At 45.0% G+C, this 20156-nt stretch overlaps 1 protein-coding gene across 8 annotated transcripts in view; it reads right to left on the bottom strand.

The window, feature by feature from the left end:
- UBR4 (ubiquitin protein ligase E3 component n-recognin 4) overlaps positions 1-20156 on the bottom strand; it is a 100334-nt gene that overhangs the window by 38172 nt on the left and 42006 nt on the right. The window contains exons 47-68 of one of the 8 annotated variants that reach the window (XM_059716531.1): positions 19922-20085; positions 19112-19328; positions 18470-18686; positions 16658-16690; positions 15385-15448; positions 14775-14909; positions 13983-14157; positions 12611-12748; positions 12184-12305; positions 10559-10670; positions 9059-9189; positions 8734-8911; positions 7942-8046; positions 6576-6731; positions 5691-5865; positions 4864-4960; positions 4306-4413; positions 3765-3881; positions 2431-2640; positions 1490-1639; positions 555-782; positions 353-431 (exon numbers count right to left, since the gene is read on the bottom strand). In XM_059716531.1, the coding sequence (XP_059572514.1) occupies positions 353-431; positions 555-782; positions 1490-1639; positions 2431-2640; positions 3765-3881; positions 4306-4413; positions 4864-4960; positions 5691-5865; positions 6576-6731; positions 7942-8046; positions 8734-8911; positions 9059-9189; positions 10559-10670; positions 12184-12305; positions 12611-12748; positions 13983-14157; positions 14775-14909; positions 15385-15448; positions 16658-16690; positions 18470-18686; positions 19112-19328; positions 19922-20085 (3111 nt within the window). Of the gene's footprint in view, positions 1-352; positions 432-554; positions 783-1489; positions 1640-2430; positions 2641-3764; positions 3882-4305; positions 4414-4863; positions 4961-5690; positions 5866-6575; positions 6732-7941; positions 8047-8733; positions 8912-9058; positions 9190-10558; positions 10671-12183; positions 12306-12610; positions 12752-13982; positions 14158-14774; positions 14910-15384; positions 15449-16657; positions 16691-18469; positions 18687-19111; positions 19329-19921; positions 20086-20156 lie in introns of all 8 variants that reach the window. The other 7 variants (XM_059716537.1, XM_059716534.1, XM_059716533.1 and 4 more) reach the window with 7 other exon arrangements.

Here is a 20156-nt window from a genome sequence, read left to right on the forward strand (position 1 = left end):
CCTGAGAGATGGCATTGTGCTGCTTGTTGGATTAGACCGTGTGGCAAAGAATCTGTTTGCCCAAGACTGCAATGCCAGTAAGGGAAGGCAGGTATCTCAGTTCCCAGCCCAATGTGCCATCCTCACTGCCCCTCTTCTCCCTTTTTAACTTCTCTACTCACTGAACTGAACCCACTGAATACTGATAATTAGCAAAAGAATAAACGCATGGCCACTACCTGCTTTTATCTCAATGCCTTCTTCCTCCTCTGTGCTAAACTTCATATGCAGAAGCTCTTATAGATCTGAGATGCCTTGGAAAAAACTAAACCATATTATGAAGGCCTGAACTATTGTCAGAGAGATAACTTACAGTCATCTTTAATGCAGAATTTCTGCCAGTTCACTGTTCGCTGTGTGGCAATCTCCGCACAAGCCTTCAAGTGTTCCATCTGAAAGGCAGGGCAGCGTGGCATGTAAGTCAACTCTTCTAATGTCACCTTCTTTAAACACAATACGCCTTATTCATGACACACACATATACACTCTGTCCACTACAACACACTTCTCCTTACCAAGCTGATCAGTGTATCATACTGGAGAGCAGAGCCTGAGCTTGCAGTGACCACACTTGCCCGAAGGTAAATGCCTTGTTCTTCCAGGAGTTTTTTAATACCGCGGACATGAGAATCCAAGGTGTGCAGGTCTCGGAGCTGGCGGTACTTCTCCTTTGAGCCGCAGATGAAGAGCAGAAGCTTGCGGACTTGGCGGCGTACGAACGGAGTCTGTTGGATCATCAGGTACTAGATAAAGCAAAGCTTGACATCAATGCTATGATATCAATAGCAGTTGACCTAGGCCATTCACAGTAATCAAAGAATCTCACGGTGAGATGAGGTAACCTGAACTATTCTATTTCCACAGAAAAACTGTGAACTAGAGAGGCTTTAAAGAGTGGTTCAGCTTGTAAGGACCCAACGACATACCATCACACTTTCGCAGCTGACAGAAGAAGGACTACACACAAAACAGTGCTGTGTAGTACCAAGGATACAGACTACGGAGCTATACGCCTCCATAGCATAACTGTGTAAACCACAATGGGACCAAGGTCCTTCCCCTGAATTAACAGCTACATTCTCTGGGTTGTGACAGAAATAGGCATGAGAGAAGTGAAAAATATTTTTCCCCAAAACCATGATTTGTCCTAAAGGATGTCAATAAAATACTACAATGGAGCTCCAAGTTGCACTACTATCTATCTGAAGACTCTTGATTTGATGCTGAACTATGGCTAGCAATGGCAACCCAATCCTTGAAGCACGCGCTTCCATAGACATCCATTTATACAGATGCATACAATGCCAGAGAGCTAACCCTCTCTGCAGGGCAGGGTGGGAGAAGGTTGCCAGATGCGTCATGCTGAGGAAGGATCACACACTCACTTTCTTCTCTTACTACCCAGAAACCCTACATCCATCTCCAGAAGTGCGACATGTTCTTCACCTACCTCAGATAGGAAGTAGAACCAAGAATGATCAAAGATGGGCGGTGGGATGCGTGAGTTGGTGTCAGCTATTTTCTTGATCTGATAGGGTAAACGCAGCACCATCTCGGTCAGCAGCTGAGTATAGGCCTCAAAAACATCTGCAGCGTGACCCTGAAAGCAAGGACACGCAGTGGGTTATCTTGGAAAATGCAGCTTAAACCCCAAACATTCCCTGCTTAGGAAGGAAGGGGAGATGAGAGATGATGGACTGCTCATTTACTAGTCAGATTAATCTGTTACTATTGAATCTTATTCTCACTTGCTCCTTCATGACTAGAATGAAAACCCTTGACTGACAGATGAACACAAAGCTAGCAAACCCCCAAGGGGAGCTGACTGAAAGGTAGCGGTTGTGGTGCAGTAAGTCTCCTTACCCTGAAAGCGTTTTGACATGTTATCCTTCACCTTAGAAAGCATTCCTAACATTAAACACGGCTTATTTTACTGCACCTGTGCACAAAAATCAAAGCTCTGACACAAGTGGAACCTTAGAATAAAGACACCATGGTGGTTGAACATGCCTTGGATTTAGAGTGGAAATCCCCATCAAGAGCTGCAAGGCGTTCTTGCCATAATAAGCAGCAGTGGTTTGTGGATTTTGCATGCCAAGCAGAAGGAGTCACCCCCATGGAGTGAGTAGCTTCCCTTCAGGAAGATTAACATTTCAACAAGAAACAATGACAGCAGCTTCACAGAACTGCCTGGCGTAGGGAGCTCATCAACAGACGTGACAAGCAGGGCTCTGCTGTCAAAGAACACGAAGCATTCCCTGAGGTGCCTATCGTGCTCCACAACTGAAGAGAGGGAGTGTTAACTTAGAGGAGGTGCACACAGGATGATGCTATTGTGTTTTGGCCAAGAGAAGTTACATGGTGATGCGACTGGCGTGGGGTGCAACTCACCTTCACATACTGACGGAGGAAAAAGGGGCTCATGTCAGGAGGAGAAGAGGTGGTGTGGGGTTTCAGCAGCTGACTGGTGGCTACAGGCTCCTCATCATTCTGCTGGCTTTTCCAGTACTCCAGGAGAGACTTCAGCACATGCAGGCAATAGTCAACAGCACCAGAGCTCAGCAGTGCTGCCGCAGTAGCACTGGAGATGAGGGAAGAGGACTGAGAAGGGAGGTGGAAAAAACGTTACTCAAACTCTGAAACCAGCAATTTCCGTAGAACACAGAAAGCCACTAATGCCAGGCAGGCACTTGCAAACTCTGCAAGGAAGGGGGCAGATTTCTGATGAAACTTTACAGGCAGCTTTCAAGTTTGGGGTTTGTTTGAGGTTTTTCAAGAAAAATCAACTGAAATATTTGGAGGCTCTTTTGAACAAGCGCTTAGTAAAGAAAAACAAATAAAATCTCCTCTTAAGTCTAATCTCCCCTCGACACATGTGCCAGAGGCCACTGTGCTACGGATTAGACGGCTAGTCTTTTTTTTTCTTTTTTTTTTTTTTTAAAGTTGGGATTTCTATTTGTTGATCTGGGATTGGGCCAGCTGGGGGGTGGGGGGGATTCTGGGAGAGGAAGAGCGGCTGTTGCAGATGCCGCTCAGAGATGCTGCTCCACCCAGGTACTGCTCCACCTGCATTCTGCAAGACGACGGGCTTTGATTTCGGTGGGAAGCTCAAGTGACTAACAAAGGCTGGAGAAAAAGCTACTGTAAATAAAACTATTAAAGCAGCCCTGTAAATCCAAACAAACCCCACAGCTTATAAGCTCATTAAAATTTGATGCAGTTCAGACTAAATTTTTTAACCTCTATGCTTTTTTTTATTAATCTCCTTCCCACCACACATACTGCTTTTTATGCCTTATTACTGTACCTTTTAGCAACAAATATCTAAGGAATCCTCTTAGCGACTTTTAGGTTGACACAGCAGCATATTGCTTTCCAATAATCACATTACCAATCCTCTTTAACCCCTTCAGCACTGACGTGGTTTAAGGAAAACTCTTCTGGACAATTTTAAAAAACACCTTTATCTGTTGTCTCGCCTCCAGATCAGAATGGGGCTTAACCCACAAACTGACAGAGAAGTTACTGTAGCTTTCTTGTCCTGCCTGTTTTGCCTTCACAGTTCTAGCATGGTTTTCTTGTCTTACAGACTCCCCAAAAATCACTTCTACTCTCCTTCAGCGCTGATATCTATTCCAGGGAGTATTCCCCAGCCCACCTCTGCCTGGCGATGAACTGCGATCCCACATGTCAAAGCCCCCAGCAAACACAATCAGAGCTCATACCTCGCATATGGAAGATTTAGATCCTGACTTGGTCCTGGACATGAACACACTAAGCAACCTCATTACTACCAAATGAACTTCGTTCACGGGAGAGCGTTCATTCTTCTTGGACACGTCCTGCAAGGGGAAGAGACCGGTCACTTATGAAGCTCCACGGAGAAATTCCAATCTAAGATCAAGGAAACTGTTTGCAAATGAAGCTGTAGCAGTGACAGACTTTAACAGTGCAAGTCTCCTAAGCACTGATGGCAGCACAGACCCCAAAGGACACAGGTATCCCAAATAAGCCAGAATGCATCATGTCACTGAGAAGGCCAGTTCTAAAGGTTTGAGTGAAGTAAAACTCTGTAACTACACTGCACACTGACTTCCTGGCATTAGAACCATGTGGGAACTCTACTCAGATAGCATTTATGAAGCAAAGCAAGTGAAATACATGGTCTAGACAATCAAACTGCTCTGCCTCAGCTCTCTCTTAATGGAAAGGGCCTAAGCTACAAATTGTAACAAGCTCCAAGTATTTGTCTGCACTACACATTACCTTCTTGTCCATGCACAGTTCTGCAATGAGCTGGGACAGAAGATTATCCAAAGCACCCTTGTCCTTCTCATCATCTCCATCTAGGTCTGTTGTGAGCATCAAAATAACCTGGAATCAGAAATTAGGGAGTTGGAAACATCAGGATTCTACGGTCACAGGTGAGAGCAAGGGACTAAACCCCACAGAAGAATGTCAGATTCATTGTTGCCTGAATTCTACCTCAGGCATCACACCTGAACATTACAACATTTGGCACTGTCACCAGAACCTCCTAGGATTTAGCTGTGCCTATAAGAAAACAAAAATGTCACTCTCTCAGAAAAGGTAATGGCATCTTTATGAGTTTACATCTAGCAGAAACTAAAGGGCCTGGAAGGTCATCTGTGAGACTGAACCATTTAAAGGGTCCTTGACTCTCGCTGGAAGGGATCGTGCGGTGTAATTTGGTTGCATCGGAAAAGATCCACGCAAAATCAATTTGTGGGGGAAAAGGTGTTAGATATGTCTGTGGTAGGTGCCAGACGACAGGGTCCCTTGACTGGTCCCTTTGTAAGCTACCTGCATGTAAGGAATGGCACGGACTCCTCCGACGTTGCGCAGCTGGGGAAGGTTTTGCAGCAGTCTCTCCAACAGCATCAAACGGACCATGTGCAGCCTGCAAAGAAATCAGGATTCAGATCTGAGGCCCTTTAGACATCCTACAATAAACATAAGACTCCAAAGCATTACAAATAGCAAACCCCTAACACATCAGCAAAACCTCAGAGCAGGAATCAATGCCTCCCTCACCAGTCTGAGGTAAGGAAATTAGTAGAGATGATCCAGGAAAGCAAGAGAGACCAGTGACAGACAAGTAAGGTCAAAGGTAAACCCCCCCCAAAAACCAAAAACCCAACTAACTGTGGCATCAAGGAACAATGCGATTACTTCTCTGGACTCAAAGCACAGTTGCTTTCCCAGCACAAGTAGTGGCTGGGAGAAACTGACTCAGAACACATATTCTGAATCCATTCCAATCTGCCGACAGCACCAGTGGGCAAGTGACTGTGTATCTACAAACAGGAAGGGGCAAAAACGAATGAGAAACTGCAGCCAGGTTACAGCAAACTTGGGTAGAGATGGCTCATGCTATTTCTACATTGAATTGCACAAGTTACCAACCCCAGGTTGAAGTTTTAGTGGCTCATAGACTTACTGGACTACCTTGGATTGCTCTTCCCTGCAAGCATAAGTCTTGCAGGCAGCATCTGATAAGGACACTTACCAGTTGTATGCAAACAATGCTCTGCACAAAGTGCCTCTGAATGAATAAGCAGTGTTAGTGGCAGCTGGACAGGCCCCCCCGCAGCCCTGCACTCTTTCAATGGGAAAATAAAGCCCCTCACCTGTTGCTGGTGTGGACATCTCCCTCAGCTTCCCCTTCCCCTTCTCCTTCTGAGCCATCCCCTTCCTGCTGTCCTGTAGTGGTGCTAATAGCACCAGTACTTGAGCTGACACTGCCAGGCCCAGCTGGGTGGCCCTCAGCTGTGGTGTCACCGTATGCGCTGCTGCGGCCAGACACTGCAAAAAGAAGGAAAGATAACATCATCAGCCTTGCTGAACCTGGATCTGGACAATGCCTCATCGTAAACTGCAGAGCCGAGCCATCATTTGAGATTCTTGCTCTATGGAACTGTACCGGGTGGGGGTGGCAGTGGGGAGGATGTCTGTAGGTATCTTCAAGGACAAAAAAGAGCTTTAGTTGCGTAGCAATTATTAACAGATCTTGTATCATCCCCATCTTTGTTTCAGAGATTTAGCTTGTCCCAAAGGGAGACGGATTTAATATGGAAGGCTTAGAGAACGGGCAGTTTAATGAAAACAACTTCCGAATGCAGCCTTGACCATTAGAAATACCACGAATGATCATTTTTCACAAAATGTCAGGCAGTAGTCCTGTGTCTTGCTCCTATGCCAACGCAGGCAAATTCATTCTACTTGCTCTGCATTTCAGCAAATATCATTCTATTCTTTACTTCTTGCTCTAAATACTGTTTAGTAGTGGGCCACTGAACAACCTTCGGATGGTCCACACCACACGGGGAACTACGAAGAGGGACAGTGAAGTGACTGAGTACGTGGTTGGTAAACAGCCTGGGTTCCTATGAGACTAGCAGTGAAACAATGCACAGTACTGAGCACTTGGAGCTGAGATGCCCCTCTAGCCCAATCGTCCAAGACTATTTTGTTCTAGCCGCACCCGAACCAAGTCAGTCACCAAGAGATATTACCACTGTGCTCGCCAGCCACCGAGTCCACTGCGCTGCCCCCGCTCTCGGAGCCCACGCTGCCACCGTGGTCAGCTGGCGAAGTCCGAAGAGTAGAGCCATCTGTCGCAGCTGTGCTGCCTTCATCATCCGACGCTGGAGCTAAGAAAGTAACGAGAGCTGTTACAAGTAAAAACAGTGTCTTTATACAACTCCAAAAGAGCACATGCTAGAGAAGAAAAGTAAAGAACAAATGATTTGGTTTCTGTGTCTTATCAAAAACTGAATAAGAAGAGTTTCAAAACATCCCTCACTACCTCTAGCTCAATGAGACAGCTGTGAAGAGACAAAGGTCAGGAAAAGTCTGCGGTCTGTTTCCAGTAAAGAAAACTTGCCTATCAAACCAACGGCTGTATCAACTCTGGGAAGAGTTCTACTAGGCTGCTGATTAAACGCAAGAGAAAAATTGCTTCGGTGGCTTTATTACATGAAGAGGAAATCTCTTGCTGAAATTACATACAGATTAAAATCCTTCCAACAAAGAGGACTGTCCGTAGAACACTATCAAAATTATAAAACCAACCATAATGGCGGTGCCCTTGTTAGACCCAAGTTCAGGAGCAAATCTGGTTTCACGGTTTTAGTTAGGTATGATGGGTTCAAGTTTCCAAATGGACCACAAAGGTTTGACCTCTGCCAGGGCACAAGCATCGCTCTGCTTGGGCACTGATTTAACTGCAACATCTGCACACCTAGGTGGAGACTGGTTACACATGTAGTTGACACCATTAGTTAACTGCTGTGACCACAGTGGTAGTACGCAAAGGGCCTGAGCATAAGCATAGGCCCATGCACAAGGGAAACCAGATTTTGAAAGACGCATGCTGTGCTTGGCTTGCAAATGCTCTAGAAATGGTTAAAGAAATAGCATATCCCTACTATGTCTTTAGAGGCACAACAGCAGAGCAAGTGAACGTTTCACTGCAGATCTAGAGACGTGAAGTTGTCACTTGACTTCAGTTTGGAACCCAGCTGTAACTGGGTACCTGGTCATTCATGCTGAGAAGTCAAACACAGCTGGACTTGATGCTATATCTGCGCTGTTGGCTATTGAAAGGGGTGTGCCATAACCAAGCTAGCCTGATGGGCTGCTGTGTAAGCCTCCAAACAGACTGCTGGTAAAAAAATAAATAAATAAAATAATGCCAATTTCCTTCTGAATACCAGACTTCTGGGGCCAAATGCACATTTTAAAGCAGGCAAAGCCCGCGAGTAAAGGAAACCCTGCTTGTCAAAACCATTTCAGAAGGACTTGGGGACCTGCAATGCAGGCAGCATAGTTGTGGGATTCAAGATGGACTGCGCTTAACTCCTTGCAGTGAACAGTTACCTGATGCTGTGGTGTCAGAGAGAGTTCCAGCATCAAGAGAGGAAGAGCTGGGGGCTTGGCCAGACAGTCCCAAGCTCTGCAGTCCAAGTGCACTGCTGCTGCTCCCTGCAAGAGAGGAAGAAGCATTTGCTGATATCACCGTCTCTGCTTAAGTGCTGCTTCTGCTTTGAATTCCTTCAAAACAGTTCTAACTGGTTTTTGTCTCTTCTCATGCGACCAAACCATCCCTTCACTTCCCTGCATGCAAACCTCTCAAGCTAATGATCTCCCTTCCCCTGTCACACTAGTACTTCCTTTGGTATCAGCCCTTTAATTTGGATAGTGTTTCCTTCTCTTCCTACACCAGATCTGCCACCACCTACTCCCCCCTTAGAGACCTCTTCCTCCATGACGGTCTTAACTGTAACTTGGCACTGACAAAAACTTTCCATTATAAAATTAAAAAACTAAAAATACATGTAACCATAACTTCCCTTCATCCCTTAAGAGCAGTATGGCCTCTCTATCAGCTTACTGGGTCTCACCTGCTCTATTTTCAATGCAACTCAGCCCACTTTGTCATCTGAGACAGAAAGAATCATCTTGTTGCTCAGATACTGGTCTGGGGGTCTGGAGACATGACTCCGTTCCTCAAACTTCCTATGCAGCCTTTGATGAGAGCAGGATAGAATTTCCTTTTTATGCTTTCTAAGGGAATTAGATCTCAAATAGGAAATCTAATAGGCAAGAGACTCCCTTAGGCACTTTGAAGTGGGATTTTAAAATTGGCCTCCAATGACATCTGCATCTTACCTTGCTGGTCTTGCTGCAGGCTTAGGGCGATGGCCAGTTCCACCATTGTTTCATCATCTGCATCTGGAGGAATGTCCAGCATGGGTGGGAATCCCTCTGCTCCAGCCAGAAGAGCCTCCAGGGGAGAAGGGTTGCCATTATTCACATTTTCAGAAGTCTCCAGAACCATTGACTCAGACTGAAAAGACGGGACACAATAAACTTCTACCAAACCACCCCTGTCCAATAGACCAACCATGTCCAATGGAGGACAAAGGGCTGGCTTGCCACAATTTAACAAAACTTAATGACTTTTAAAATGGGGAAAAAGCCTCTTTACACTCACCACCATCTCGAAGTCCCCATGATCAACCTCGCTTTGCTCCTGGCTTTCCTGTCGAATATGCTCACCATTTGCTATCCCCGAGGTCTGCATTTTGTCTTCTGCATCATCGTCGTCATCATCATCCTTATCTCCTGGACCACAAAGATACCATTCACAAACATATCCGTTTCTCCGTGTGGGAGACCCAGGACTACTATCCAAATTCCACTCCTGTTCTGTTATTAAGACAGAATGCTCGGCATCAGACTGCCTCCATGCAAAAACACCCTCTACCAGAGGAACACAACTGATGGGGCTCCACAGGGAGTTGTGCACAATCATTTTTGCAGTGATGTGAAGTCTCAAGGGAACAGAACATGAGGATTCTTCACCAATTATATGGGGGACTCTCAGGAATGGAGAGAGGGCCATAAGGGAAGACATTTAAATGGCAAAACCCCTCGTACAACACTGCTACTTCTAGGTCACTGTTTAAAACAGACGGGCCTGGCATAAGGAAACAGAGCACGTGGAGACTCTGGTCCTGGTATGGTCAAAAGCAGCATCTCAAAATTGCTTTGTTGAGATCTACCAGCTTGCCCTGAAGGAAGCTATTTCCTGCTTCCCTCATCTTTCTAAGCAATGGCTAGAGCATAGTTTTTTTGGTGTTTGCCTTCTGCTTTGGGGGTGGAGAGGGTTGTGTGGAAAAAAGGAAACTGTAGAGATTTCTCAGATCTCAGAGGATGAACTACACTTAAGTAAAGGGAAGAAGAGAAGAGAGAACTTCCAAAATCTCATGGTGCCAATCTCCTTAACTACATTTGGGAAAATGAACACTTATATTTTATGGGACAAACTCCCCACGGATTGGTCAAGGGACCGGTAAGGGGAAAAGAGCTAATGCAATTACAAATCCCGCTGCTCTCAGCCTGGGATGAACAATGACAAGTGTTCGCTGACCTACGTGGTAAGTTGGTGGTTTCAGTGCTTGCTATTGTTCTTGGTAGATGCGGCAAGGACTGAACAGCTGGATTTTTATATGGCCCTTCCAAAGTAGTAAAAAGGTGCAAGGGAAACCTACACTGTCCTCTCTTTATCCACAGCACTTCTGCATCCAATGTGGCATATTCCACAAGCACTGTGCAGCATAAAAAAAGACCAAAAAGACTTCTCTCTGAGAAGCTAATTTTAGTCAGAAGCACACACTGATGGCCGCATTATAAACCCCTTAATATACAGAGAGAAGTATCATTGCAGCTTGGAGCATCAGAGACTAAAAAGTGCAATGGTGCAAAACTGTAATTAAAGCAGGAATACGGCAGAGGGACCTGACAAGCGAAACGTGTAACACCAAGAAGAGAGATCAGCTTAAGAAATCAGATTTGCACTTTTTTTTTTTCTCTTATAGGACTGGCTTCCTGACACCCCATGGAAAAGCTCATGACACTTGCTCTTAGATGAACGCCTGCATACAAGTAGCTCAGATCAGTCAAAAACAAAAGGTGCCAGGACTCTACATACCCATGGGAGTGTTACTCCGTGGAGAAGATGGCAGAGTCACATGTCTCCGTTTGTTCCTTGGCCTCAGTACTCTGATTAAAGCTTGTTTGCAAGAAAAGCTCACCGCTGGATCCTAGAATGTAAGCAGACTACTTGTGAATCTTCTGCAGCTTTAACTACAGCCACACAGTCTTTGGAAATCAAAATCGAAGAAACCCCTGAACATTTCTCTTAGCCACCAAGCAAGGGACATGGCACGGCCATTGATAGCCTTCCTCCACCAGAACCCTTTCCCGAAGGCAGCTATATCTCAGTACAGCTATATGGCAAGTATTGAGAATACTCATCCACTCATATTTTCTTTTTCCATTCATTTCTTCCCCACTATATTCTCAATCTCTGGTACAAATGACATAATTCTGTGTAGATATATAGGATGTTTCCATATAAGAGGGCTGATTGTTCAGTTTTGCTAGTTTTATTTGTATGGGATGGCTTAGTTTTATATAGGGATGATCCTGCCTCAAGCAGGAGACTGGATTAGATGACCTCCAACAGTCCCTTCCAGTCCTACTTTCTTTTTTATGATTCTGTAGACTACCTCCTTGTCATGGAGTAGCATAAAAGGACATTTACTCACTCATCAGATTTGCTGTTTGATCAAACATGAAAACAGGGGTCTTTTTTCTCTTGCAAATATTAAAATGAGCTTCCCTGGCTTTGAAGCTATACCTATAATGCCTCACAACAGATGCATGGAACTAGTAATTGTACATTGCTCTACTGAGTGGACATTAAGCTTCAACCACATCTTCAGAGTGTATTGTCCAAACTACCTTCCCATATTGGGCAAAGGAAAATAGCTGAGTAAGAGATGAGGCACTGGCAGGCTGCTGCTTTTAGGAAACTGGACTTTCCAAGCTCAACAATGTCAGCTGATGTTCCAGGATTTAAAATAGTTAGCAAAAATAAAAGCTCTCATAGCCCTTACAGTCATGAGGATAGCCTTTAAAGGAGTATGAAAAGACTTGGTATTTCACTCCATTTGTCAAAAGGCTGAAACATCAGTTCAAAGGCATTAACTGTTCCACTTTTCCAAATGCAGTGTTAGATGCTTTGGCTAAAAATGATCAACAGTGAAAGAGCAAAATGACATCAATAGCTGGCCATTATATGGCATAACTATCTAATGTTTTTAATCCATTTCTCACGTCTTACCAAGAGCCCCAAACCTCAGCTGTTGCCTACCTAAAGCCTCTAGAGAAACCCTCTCGGACAGTTTCTGTGAAGGCAGCTGTGTGCTCATTACAGCAGAATGAAAATCAACGAAGACATAAAACAAATTGTGTTTACCATCAGACTAAGCAGACTCCAGGGTATTGTGCTGACCGCACAATTCATTTTTCAAGTTTAATTGGGGAAAAAAACCCAACACCCTTCCGTTTCATAATTCATCTGAGACTGCTAGAGACTATCCAGGCTGCTGTGGAATCCAAAGGCCTGAATTAACTCGAGCTGGCCATAAGGGTTTGACAGCATCCTTTCACAACGCACTAGTTGCCTTTCTTCTCATCCCACACAAAAGACTCTATTCACACTGCTAGTGGTACAGGATAAAAGCATACAGCACCAGTAGGATTACATACAGGACAGAGTAACATCTGCATGTAGATTTTGGATGCAGTATTGATACAATCCAGCTCGCATGTGCAGTACCCATGGATAATATCCACCAAAGCATTGACTGTGGCTTCAACGTGAGTCAGACCTAAGGAGAAAAGAGAACAGGGCAGTGAAATGGAAGAATAACAATTTATTATTTGAACTACAAGTGCTTCAGGAAAGGTCTTTGATTATGCCCATCTGTAGCAGCAGACTCTTGACGTCATAAAAAACAACACATACAACTCAAATAAATCAGTACACATGGGGTTTCTATTAGTATCACTTAAGGTGAAAATGTTCAAAGCAATCTCAGGATCTTATGTCTAAGCTTTTGCAGGCTCCGTTTCAGATGGGAAGTTTCAAAATACAGTTTTCCCAACAGTAAAAGATGAAGCTCAATGAACACACCTGGCAGGCAGGCAGGAGCCAGGAAGGCATTTTTGGGTTTTGACGCATGTAGCTTCCAGAAGTGGTTGACCAGTTGGGTAATAAAACTACAACCATCTCCTTCAGCATGCTTCTGGGCTTCCTGCCCTTCTTCACCTGCTTCTAGGAAGGAAAAGGAGCAAGCATCAGAACTGCACCGATGTACAAAACAGAACTCTGGTCACAGAAATTAAAGGAAAAAAAATCATACCAGTCTGACTGTTTTACAGACATAAGGAAACAGAGTTCATTTAAAGCTAGAATTTGCTTCTTGAGACTGAAGTAGTGTCTGCCTCCTTGGACATTTCCCTTACAAGAAAGCTCTAGAGAGATCAGGGGTTCCCAACATTTAATGTGCACAAGGGCACATTCGAATTTAAAAGAAGTGGGCAGCGATATGAATATTAGAGTTTAGAATTTAGATCAAGATGATCATCTCATCCATTATGTAGAATTGCATTAGGCCCACAACTTCAAAACGCAGCTTCCCTTTACTTCGTATTTCTTTTGAAGTTTTATCCATGGCGCCCGCGTTGGGAACCGCTGCTCTAGATGGCCTGAGATCCAATTACCTGAAAAAGTGCCTATCCCACCACTGCCTAAAAGCGAATACACCTTCCAGGTGTGAATCTGACAGTCAAGCTCGCCATGGCTGGTGGCAGGGCATTCCAAAGGAAGCAACCCCTGCGAATCTGTTCCCTCCAGTGGTCTCTCTTGGTCCAGATTCAGCACACTTTGGAGCACAGTGAAAAAATGGATTGTTTGGCGAAGTTTCTTTAATAGTTAGTTTCATTGTTTATATTGAATTTTTTTCTTAGTTTCATTATTTCTATTACTGTGAAATTGTGGGAGGTGTGGACAGGGATTATTAAGAAGCAAGGTGCCACAGAGTTTACCTGAAACTGTCTGATGAAATAGATTGCTCTCATCACCAATGAATCCAATTATATTTTTATTTCTATTTCACTTTTAAACCTAGTAGAAGTAGTGTGTACAAGAGCGCGAGATGGGGCTCTGTCTCCCCACAGCAATATCCAGTCTCTTTAATATCTTTGCACTGGGTGTAGTTTGGGACACTTGCCATCAGCACCACTTGATGGCATTTTCTAAATTCGATACCCACTTAAAGACTATTTAAATTCTGCACAGAATACCTAACTGCAGCTCCCCTCCCCAAGTCTGAGAGACAAGGGGGGGCTATACATATCTTCAGATGCCGTGGCGTCTTTCATCATTCACGAGCGGCTGAATGTAACTGTGCATGGTCCTCTGCACCATGAAATGCACGTACACAAATACACACAACTGGAAGACTTAAACAGAAAAAAAAAAAAAAAAATCGAGGTTTATCCACCTGCTTCCAACTGTGGCAACTTCGACTCTGTGAAATGAACCAGGTTGTTTGGCCTCATAATAGCGATGGATCGAGCAGTGATGACCAACCTCTGAAATACTTCAGGGTCAAGATCCTTCCCTTCTTTGCTAGAGGAGCTCAAGTATTGAATGGCTTTGCTCAGCAAGGCCTGATCCTGCAAAGTGAAAGGGTGACAATGGACAAAGAGAAACAGCAGAACAGGACTAGCAAATATCTGAAGAACCACCGCAGGAGAGAACAGGCAGGACCACTCAGAATTCACTGCTATGGACTTCATTACTGTCTTCACACAGAGTCGACAGCATGGGGAACCACTCAGTAACAGGCAAGTTCCTATGTGAGAGTCCATTTTAATTTCTCGGTGCAGCTTAGCAGGGGGTGAAAAAGTCTGTCTGCTGGTTAGCCGAGGCTCTCTGCACGCGCCTGCATCTTCATTGTACAAATATGTTTTCAGATTTAATGCAGTTTACCTGATACATTTCTACAATGCCCTGTTCACAGCTGGTTGCCCTGCAGACTCTAGACCTACGGGATATAGCTTGCAGGCAAACTTAGCTCATTGTAAGAGTCTAATGCGTCTTCCCCTATGCCCCAACTTCATACCAAGTCTTCAAAAGTGTCCTGAACGTAGAGCTCTCTGATAGGGAGAAACGCCAGACAGGCAGGAGTCGAAGGGAAGCTGCGTGCAGGCATGCTGTGCTTTGATGCACTCTGTGCCTCCAACCACGCTGCCCGGTAGTGGTAGCAGGCTTGGGAAACCTTCCTGCTTACCTTGTGGTTATGGTATGCTGAGCGGCTGGTGTGCAGGCTAGCCAGGAGGCTCTTGGTCTGCTGCTGGACGCTGGAAGGAGCTGGCATGGACAGGAGCATTGTAGCCAGTTCCTGAGCTGCAGCCTTATTTTTCTCCTGCTCCCAAAAGCACAAACAGACTTCAGTACATTCATTGCTTAAAGGTGATGCAGGCAGCTAAGTCTGACCTCTGAGCCCAGCCTTTTTCCACTATCATCTCCCTCTCCCTAAGGGCAGCAGAATTCCTCTGATCCAGCACTGCCTTTATTGTCCAGCTAACCTTATCACTTAATATTCCAACAGCAGTTCAGAGTTATACCGAGGAAAGGTCCTCTTCAGCTTGCTAGGCTCCCCCCTGCTGGTTTCACAAACAAGGCATTAAAGGCCCCCTAGGCTGAGCGCAAATGCCAATTGTCATTTAAACAAGTTGCAAATGCTTTTTGCCAAGTCAACTTTCAGATCGCAGCTTAGAGCAAAACGGATGCGGCTCTCTTCTGGTATCAGGCCCCTAGGGCTGCAGGAGCTGCTGCTGATCGTGTCCCTCCCTCCCTCAGCTCCGAAAGCTCAAGCATGTATTCAGAAAGTTACTTGCCTTCTCGTTGACTGGTCCTACAGCAAAGCAGCTTTCCAGCGCTTCTAAAGAACTCACTACTAGCCTGAAGGGAGAAAGGAAAGCGGGCTTGAGTACAGCAACCCTTCTCTCTCCTTAGCACTTTGCTTTATGCAGGCTACAGTCATGAGTAGCTCAGAGACAGCTAACGAATGCCAAGTACAAAATCAAAGCATGATAAAACCTGCCACAGGCACCATGCATATCATTTCATTGTGTTACAGACCAGAGTTAAACCTGGCTCACGCTCACAGACAAACTTAGGACTGCTTTAATAATCCACAGCTGAAAGACAGGGGCTTTTCTCTACCAAAGAGGATAAAACATTTCCTTACGCAGCCTGAAGCAGGGATAACTTGGATTGTCTTGACAGTACCAATTCACCATGGCCCACAGACGTACATACGACTGCAGATCAAGGGTTCGTGTGACACATGGGAAAAAGCGTAACCGACTTCTCTAAAGGACCAAGATTCTGCTCGCTTGTTATTTTCATACAGGTTGCTCTTCCCAATTTAGAGTTTTAGCCCAAATGCTCCAAAAGTAAAAATCAGCTGCACTCTGAACACCTAAGTGTAACCCAACTATAATATACAGCTGTCCAGTGGTCTGCATTCAAGCGTTTTTGATACTGGACAGGTATGTTAGCATGATGCCTGCAGAGAAAACCCTAGTCAGGACTCGCAGTCTTGTGCCGGTCCTCTCTTGCTGCGCTACTTAATACCTTGCTACTCAATGCCTGAAACGCTGATCTCTGACACGCCAAAAGGAGCAGTGCGACACGGCAGGATAGAGTAACACAGAGCAGGGAGCCAAAGCTACCAGGACAGGGAAGGGAACACGTGTGACAGCATTAAACGCAAAGGGAGAGAGCAGAACATAAGATCAAAAACTTGGTAGAAGAAACACCATAGGAAGTGGGCAAGTTCCCTAGTCATTTGTCTGATGAAAAATTAACGTTTCTCCTCACAATCCCTCTGACCGCATAAACCAGTGGGGAAATCGGAAGGTGAAAAGAAGCAAGGAAAGATTGCGAGCAGAAGAGTCTGGTCAAGCAGACAACAGTTAGACCATACGAAGCAGAAAGTCGCAATCCACCTCATCTTTACATTTTGCTAAATCATCTGCCATGCAATGACCAGAATGTAAAGAAGCAAAATGTCACTTAAAAAATACCAGTCAACAAAAGCCACATCATGTGTTCTGCCTCTCTGACACACACTCATTCGTGCAGAGAAAAGGATGGCATACTAACCGGTCCAGGGTGGTTAGGGACTCAGTTTCAGAACTTTTGGGGAGCAAAGAAAAGGAAAAAAAAAAAAAAAAAGTGTGTGAAGCTCACAGAAAACTACCTAAAACACAATCTAAGCAAAAGGCAAATTAAATGGGGAAATCAGGAAGCTGGGAGAGCAATTTATATATAGCAATTCCACGCATGGATCCTACTATTTGGGCAGCAAACACTGCCCGAACGGCAAAATAAATTATAGGGGAATCCAGGCCATCTAGCACAGAGAAGCCAAGCATACTTAAGGCACACCTAACTTCTCAGGAAATGCCCTTCGCTCAGTAATTCCTGATAGTGGGTCATTTTGGGGCTGCTGGGCATTTTGTGATACGTAAAAAAATGCGCGTAAGAAAAATTATTTTCTCTGATTACAGTCTGGCTCTGCATTTTATGAAAATCTAATCCCTCTGCTCCCATCTCCACACCGAGGGAGACACCTTGTGGAGACAGGACAGCAGGGGACGGAGAAAAAAAAAATAGACCAGTTTCAAGAAAAAAAAAGTTCTAGTTTAATAAAATACAAGGGCATGTATTATTTTCAAAGATAAATGGCTGTTTGGAGTCCAACTCTCCTTGACTTGCTAGGGGGCTTTAAGTGCCTACAGCCTGTGCCTTTAAAAACATGCCCCAATGAAGCAATTAACCTCTGCAGTTAGTTAACACCAGGTACGAACTTGGCTAATCTTTAAGCAGCATGCATTTCTCCCTATGTCAAGTCATTGACCCTTTTTCCCCCCCATTTCCTTCTGTCCCCATCAGCCCTGAGGCTCTGCAATCTATTGCAAGGAATGTAAAAACCTGAGACAGGGATACAGATGGAGTGAAGGGAATAAACCCAATAAAACAGAACTAACATGGCGATTCCCAGACTTCCTGGACCAATGGACACAGTCAACCCTCAGCTTTTCCTACCAAGCACCCTGGATGTTTTATCTTCACATTTTTAAATGAACACACTAAAAATGGCAGGTGGAGTCTGGTGTAACCTGCCATCCATAGACCACCGTATGGGAATGCCTAGTGTAATACACTCCCAATTCCCTTTACGATCTGCCCCTCAGTTGGATACTGGCAAACATCCAGGACAGGCTCCTCCTAGAGCAGGGGTGGGCAAAATATGACTCGCGGGCCAGATGCAGCCCGCCAGGCCACTCTATCTGGCCCGTGGGGCCCTTAAGAAATTTAGAAAATTAATATTAATCTGTGCCTGGCTGCCTGTCGTGTGGCCCTCGATGGCTTGCCAAAACTCAGTAAGCAGCCTCTGCCTGAAATAATTGCCCACCCCTGTCCTAGAAGCTTTCATGTTCTAATGGGTGGAAACCACTGATTTAGGAATACTTTACCATATTGCTGTGAAAGGAGATAGAAGAACACATCTGCAGAAAAATCTCACAAAAAACTAAACTAATGAAGAAACGCTGGCTCAGGGGCAAGCTTAGATTCAAACAGGCTCTAACTTTTGTGACCTCTGTAAAGGGTCCCAGATTTAACTGAGACAGGAGGGAAACAAAAGCCTCTTGGGCTTCTGAAAAATTGGGTAACATGCAGGAGAATACACCAAGCTCCTTCTGGGCGCTTAGAAAAGAGCAGCAGGCAGCCACTGTAAAAAAATATTGACCGATCTTCAGTAACACAACAGGATTTTGTCATGTCAGGGACAATGAGAAACACTTAATTAATTACTAGTAAAAAAAAGCTCCCAGCTATGACTGCTGTGTAAGTGCACCCACAGCGACTAGCTTCTTTCAAAGGCAAACAAAAATCAGATTCTATCGATACCTTTCCAGGACAGTCCCACTGGCAGTTGCAGGTGTAGCAGCTTCTGTATCTCCAGTACCATTTCCCTGATTCAGGTTTGGGGGACAAACATTGCTCACTGAAGCAGATGGGAAATCCTCCGGGGGCTCATCAGGCCAGCCAAACTGTTCTTTGGTCTTGCCATAAATTTTGATGGAATCCATCATTGTGACTCCAGCAGGGTCCACAGAGGCCCCAACTGCAATGAGAGAGAGAGAGAGACACAGAGACAGAGAGAGACAGATATTACTGTTATGTAAAAACTACATTGCTCTTCCTCAATACCAACACGCAGAAGGGTCTATACTCAGTTAGCCCTGATGCTCTTAACGTCATTCAACCCTTCTGCCTCATTTTGAGGTTTCTCTCTCCTTGTTTTCTCAGCTGAGAATCCCTCTAATTCAACTAAAAAGGATGCCGATTTGTCCTCTGCAATGAGTGGCTGGACCCACTATAAGCAGCTAACTTTACACCGAAACCTAACAGTATTGCAGTTAGAATTTAGGCTACAGCCATGTCAAAACAGCACCCAGAGGAATCTCTGCCAGTCAACGAGTGAAATGCAATAGCCCCAAGACAACCATCACAGATGTTTAAGGAACTCAGCCAACATCAAACACTTACTGAAGATGGTTAGCTTTTTGTCTGCTTGAAGGGCTTCTTCTCGAGTGAAAGGGAAGTCAAACCAACGAGCCCTGGTCATGTTCAGCTGCATGGTGCGGCCAAAGATCTCCAGGTAGGAAGGAGCCCGCTCAATCGCCTGGGTGCCAATCTGGATCCGCATGCCTGTCATTACCATTGTACTGTTGTTGTTCGTGACTTCAATGGTGAAGCCGCCAGGCTGCAGGAGATAATCACAGGTTGGGAAAGGAAAGGAAAGCTGAAGAGAAGTGCTGTTAACCACGTATAACCCAGGACTAAAAGCCAGGGCACTAAAAGCCACTTTACACTACATAATGGGCAGAACACTTCTTGGGATCAACATTTGGCTTCTTGCACTACCTAAGGTTAAAAGTAACCTGCTGGGAAGCACTGTGGAGAGAGGCTAATAGTGGTTGACTCGAAGGCCTTGTTAGATAGGAGCTCATCTGCTCTATTTCTAGAGACCACAAGCAGAGAAAGATAGCAGCAGAAAGAAGCAGGGGGAAAAATAAACGAGCAACAGAGTTGAGGAAGAGATCCTAAGGAGTGAAGACTGGCTGTGACTTGAATGCCAAGGTGGTCCTCAGGAGGACTGTTTGAGCGCTCGAAGTCCACATGCAGCTGCCTCTGGTGACTGATGGGGCTGGGTAACTCAAAACCCTCAGACCAGCTCCATTCATCTGAATATAGGCATATGTTTTTTTCTAGAACAGTTGCTTATGGCTTGATAAGCTCAGCCCCTGGTGCCAGCATTGTATAAATGCCCAAGAACCCCTAAGTTGTCTCACTTACCTTGGTGTTGGCCACATACATGCCAGTAGAATTGAGCCGGTGCTTTATCTGCTGGGCATTATAAACCTGCAATAGGTCATTGCCTCCAAACTCCACATCTGTGAGCTGCTGGTTGTGTTCAAAGAAGTCAATGGGGAAATTCACCTGACTGGAGGTGCGAGTCGCTGGAAAAGATGATAGGAAGCAGCTCAGAAAAGAGATGTGCCAGGCCAAACTAAGCTAACGCACCCTCTTA

Source organism: Alligator mississippiensis, chromosome 13, assembly GCF_030867095.1.
Source record: "Alligator mississippiensis isolate rAllMis1 chromosome 13, rAllMis1, whole genome shotgun sequence".
Classification (NCBI taxonomy): domain Eukaryota; kingdom Metazoa; phylum Chordata; order Crocodylia; family Alligatoridae; genus Alligator; species Alligator mississippiensis.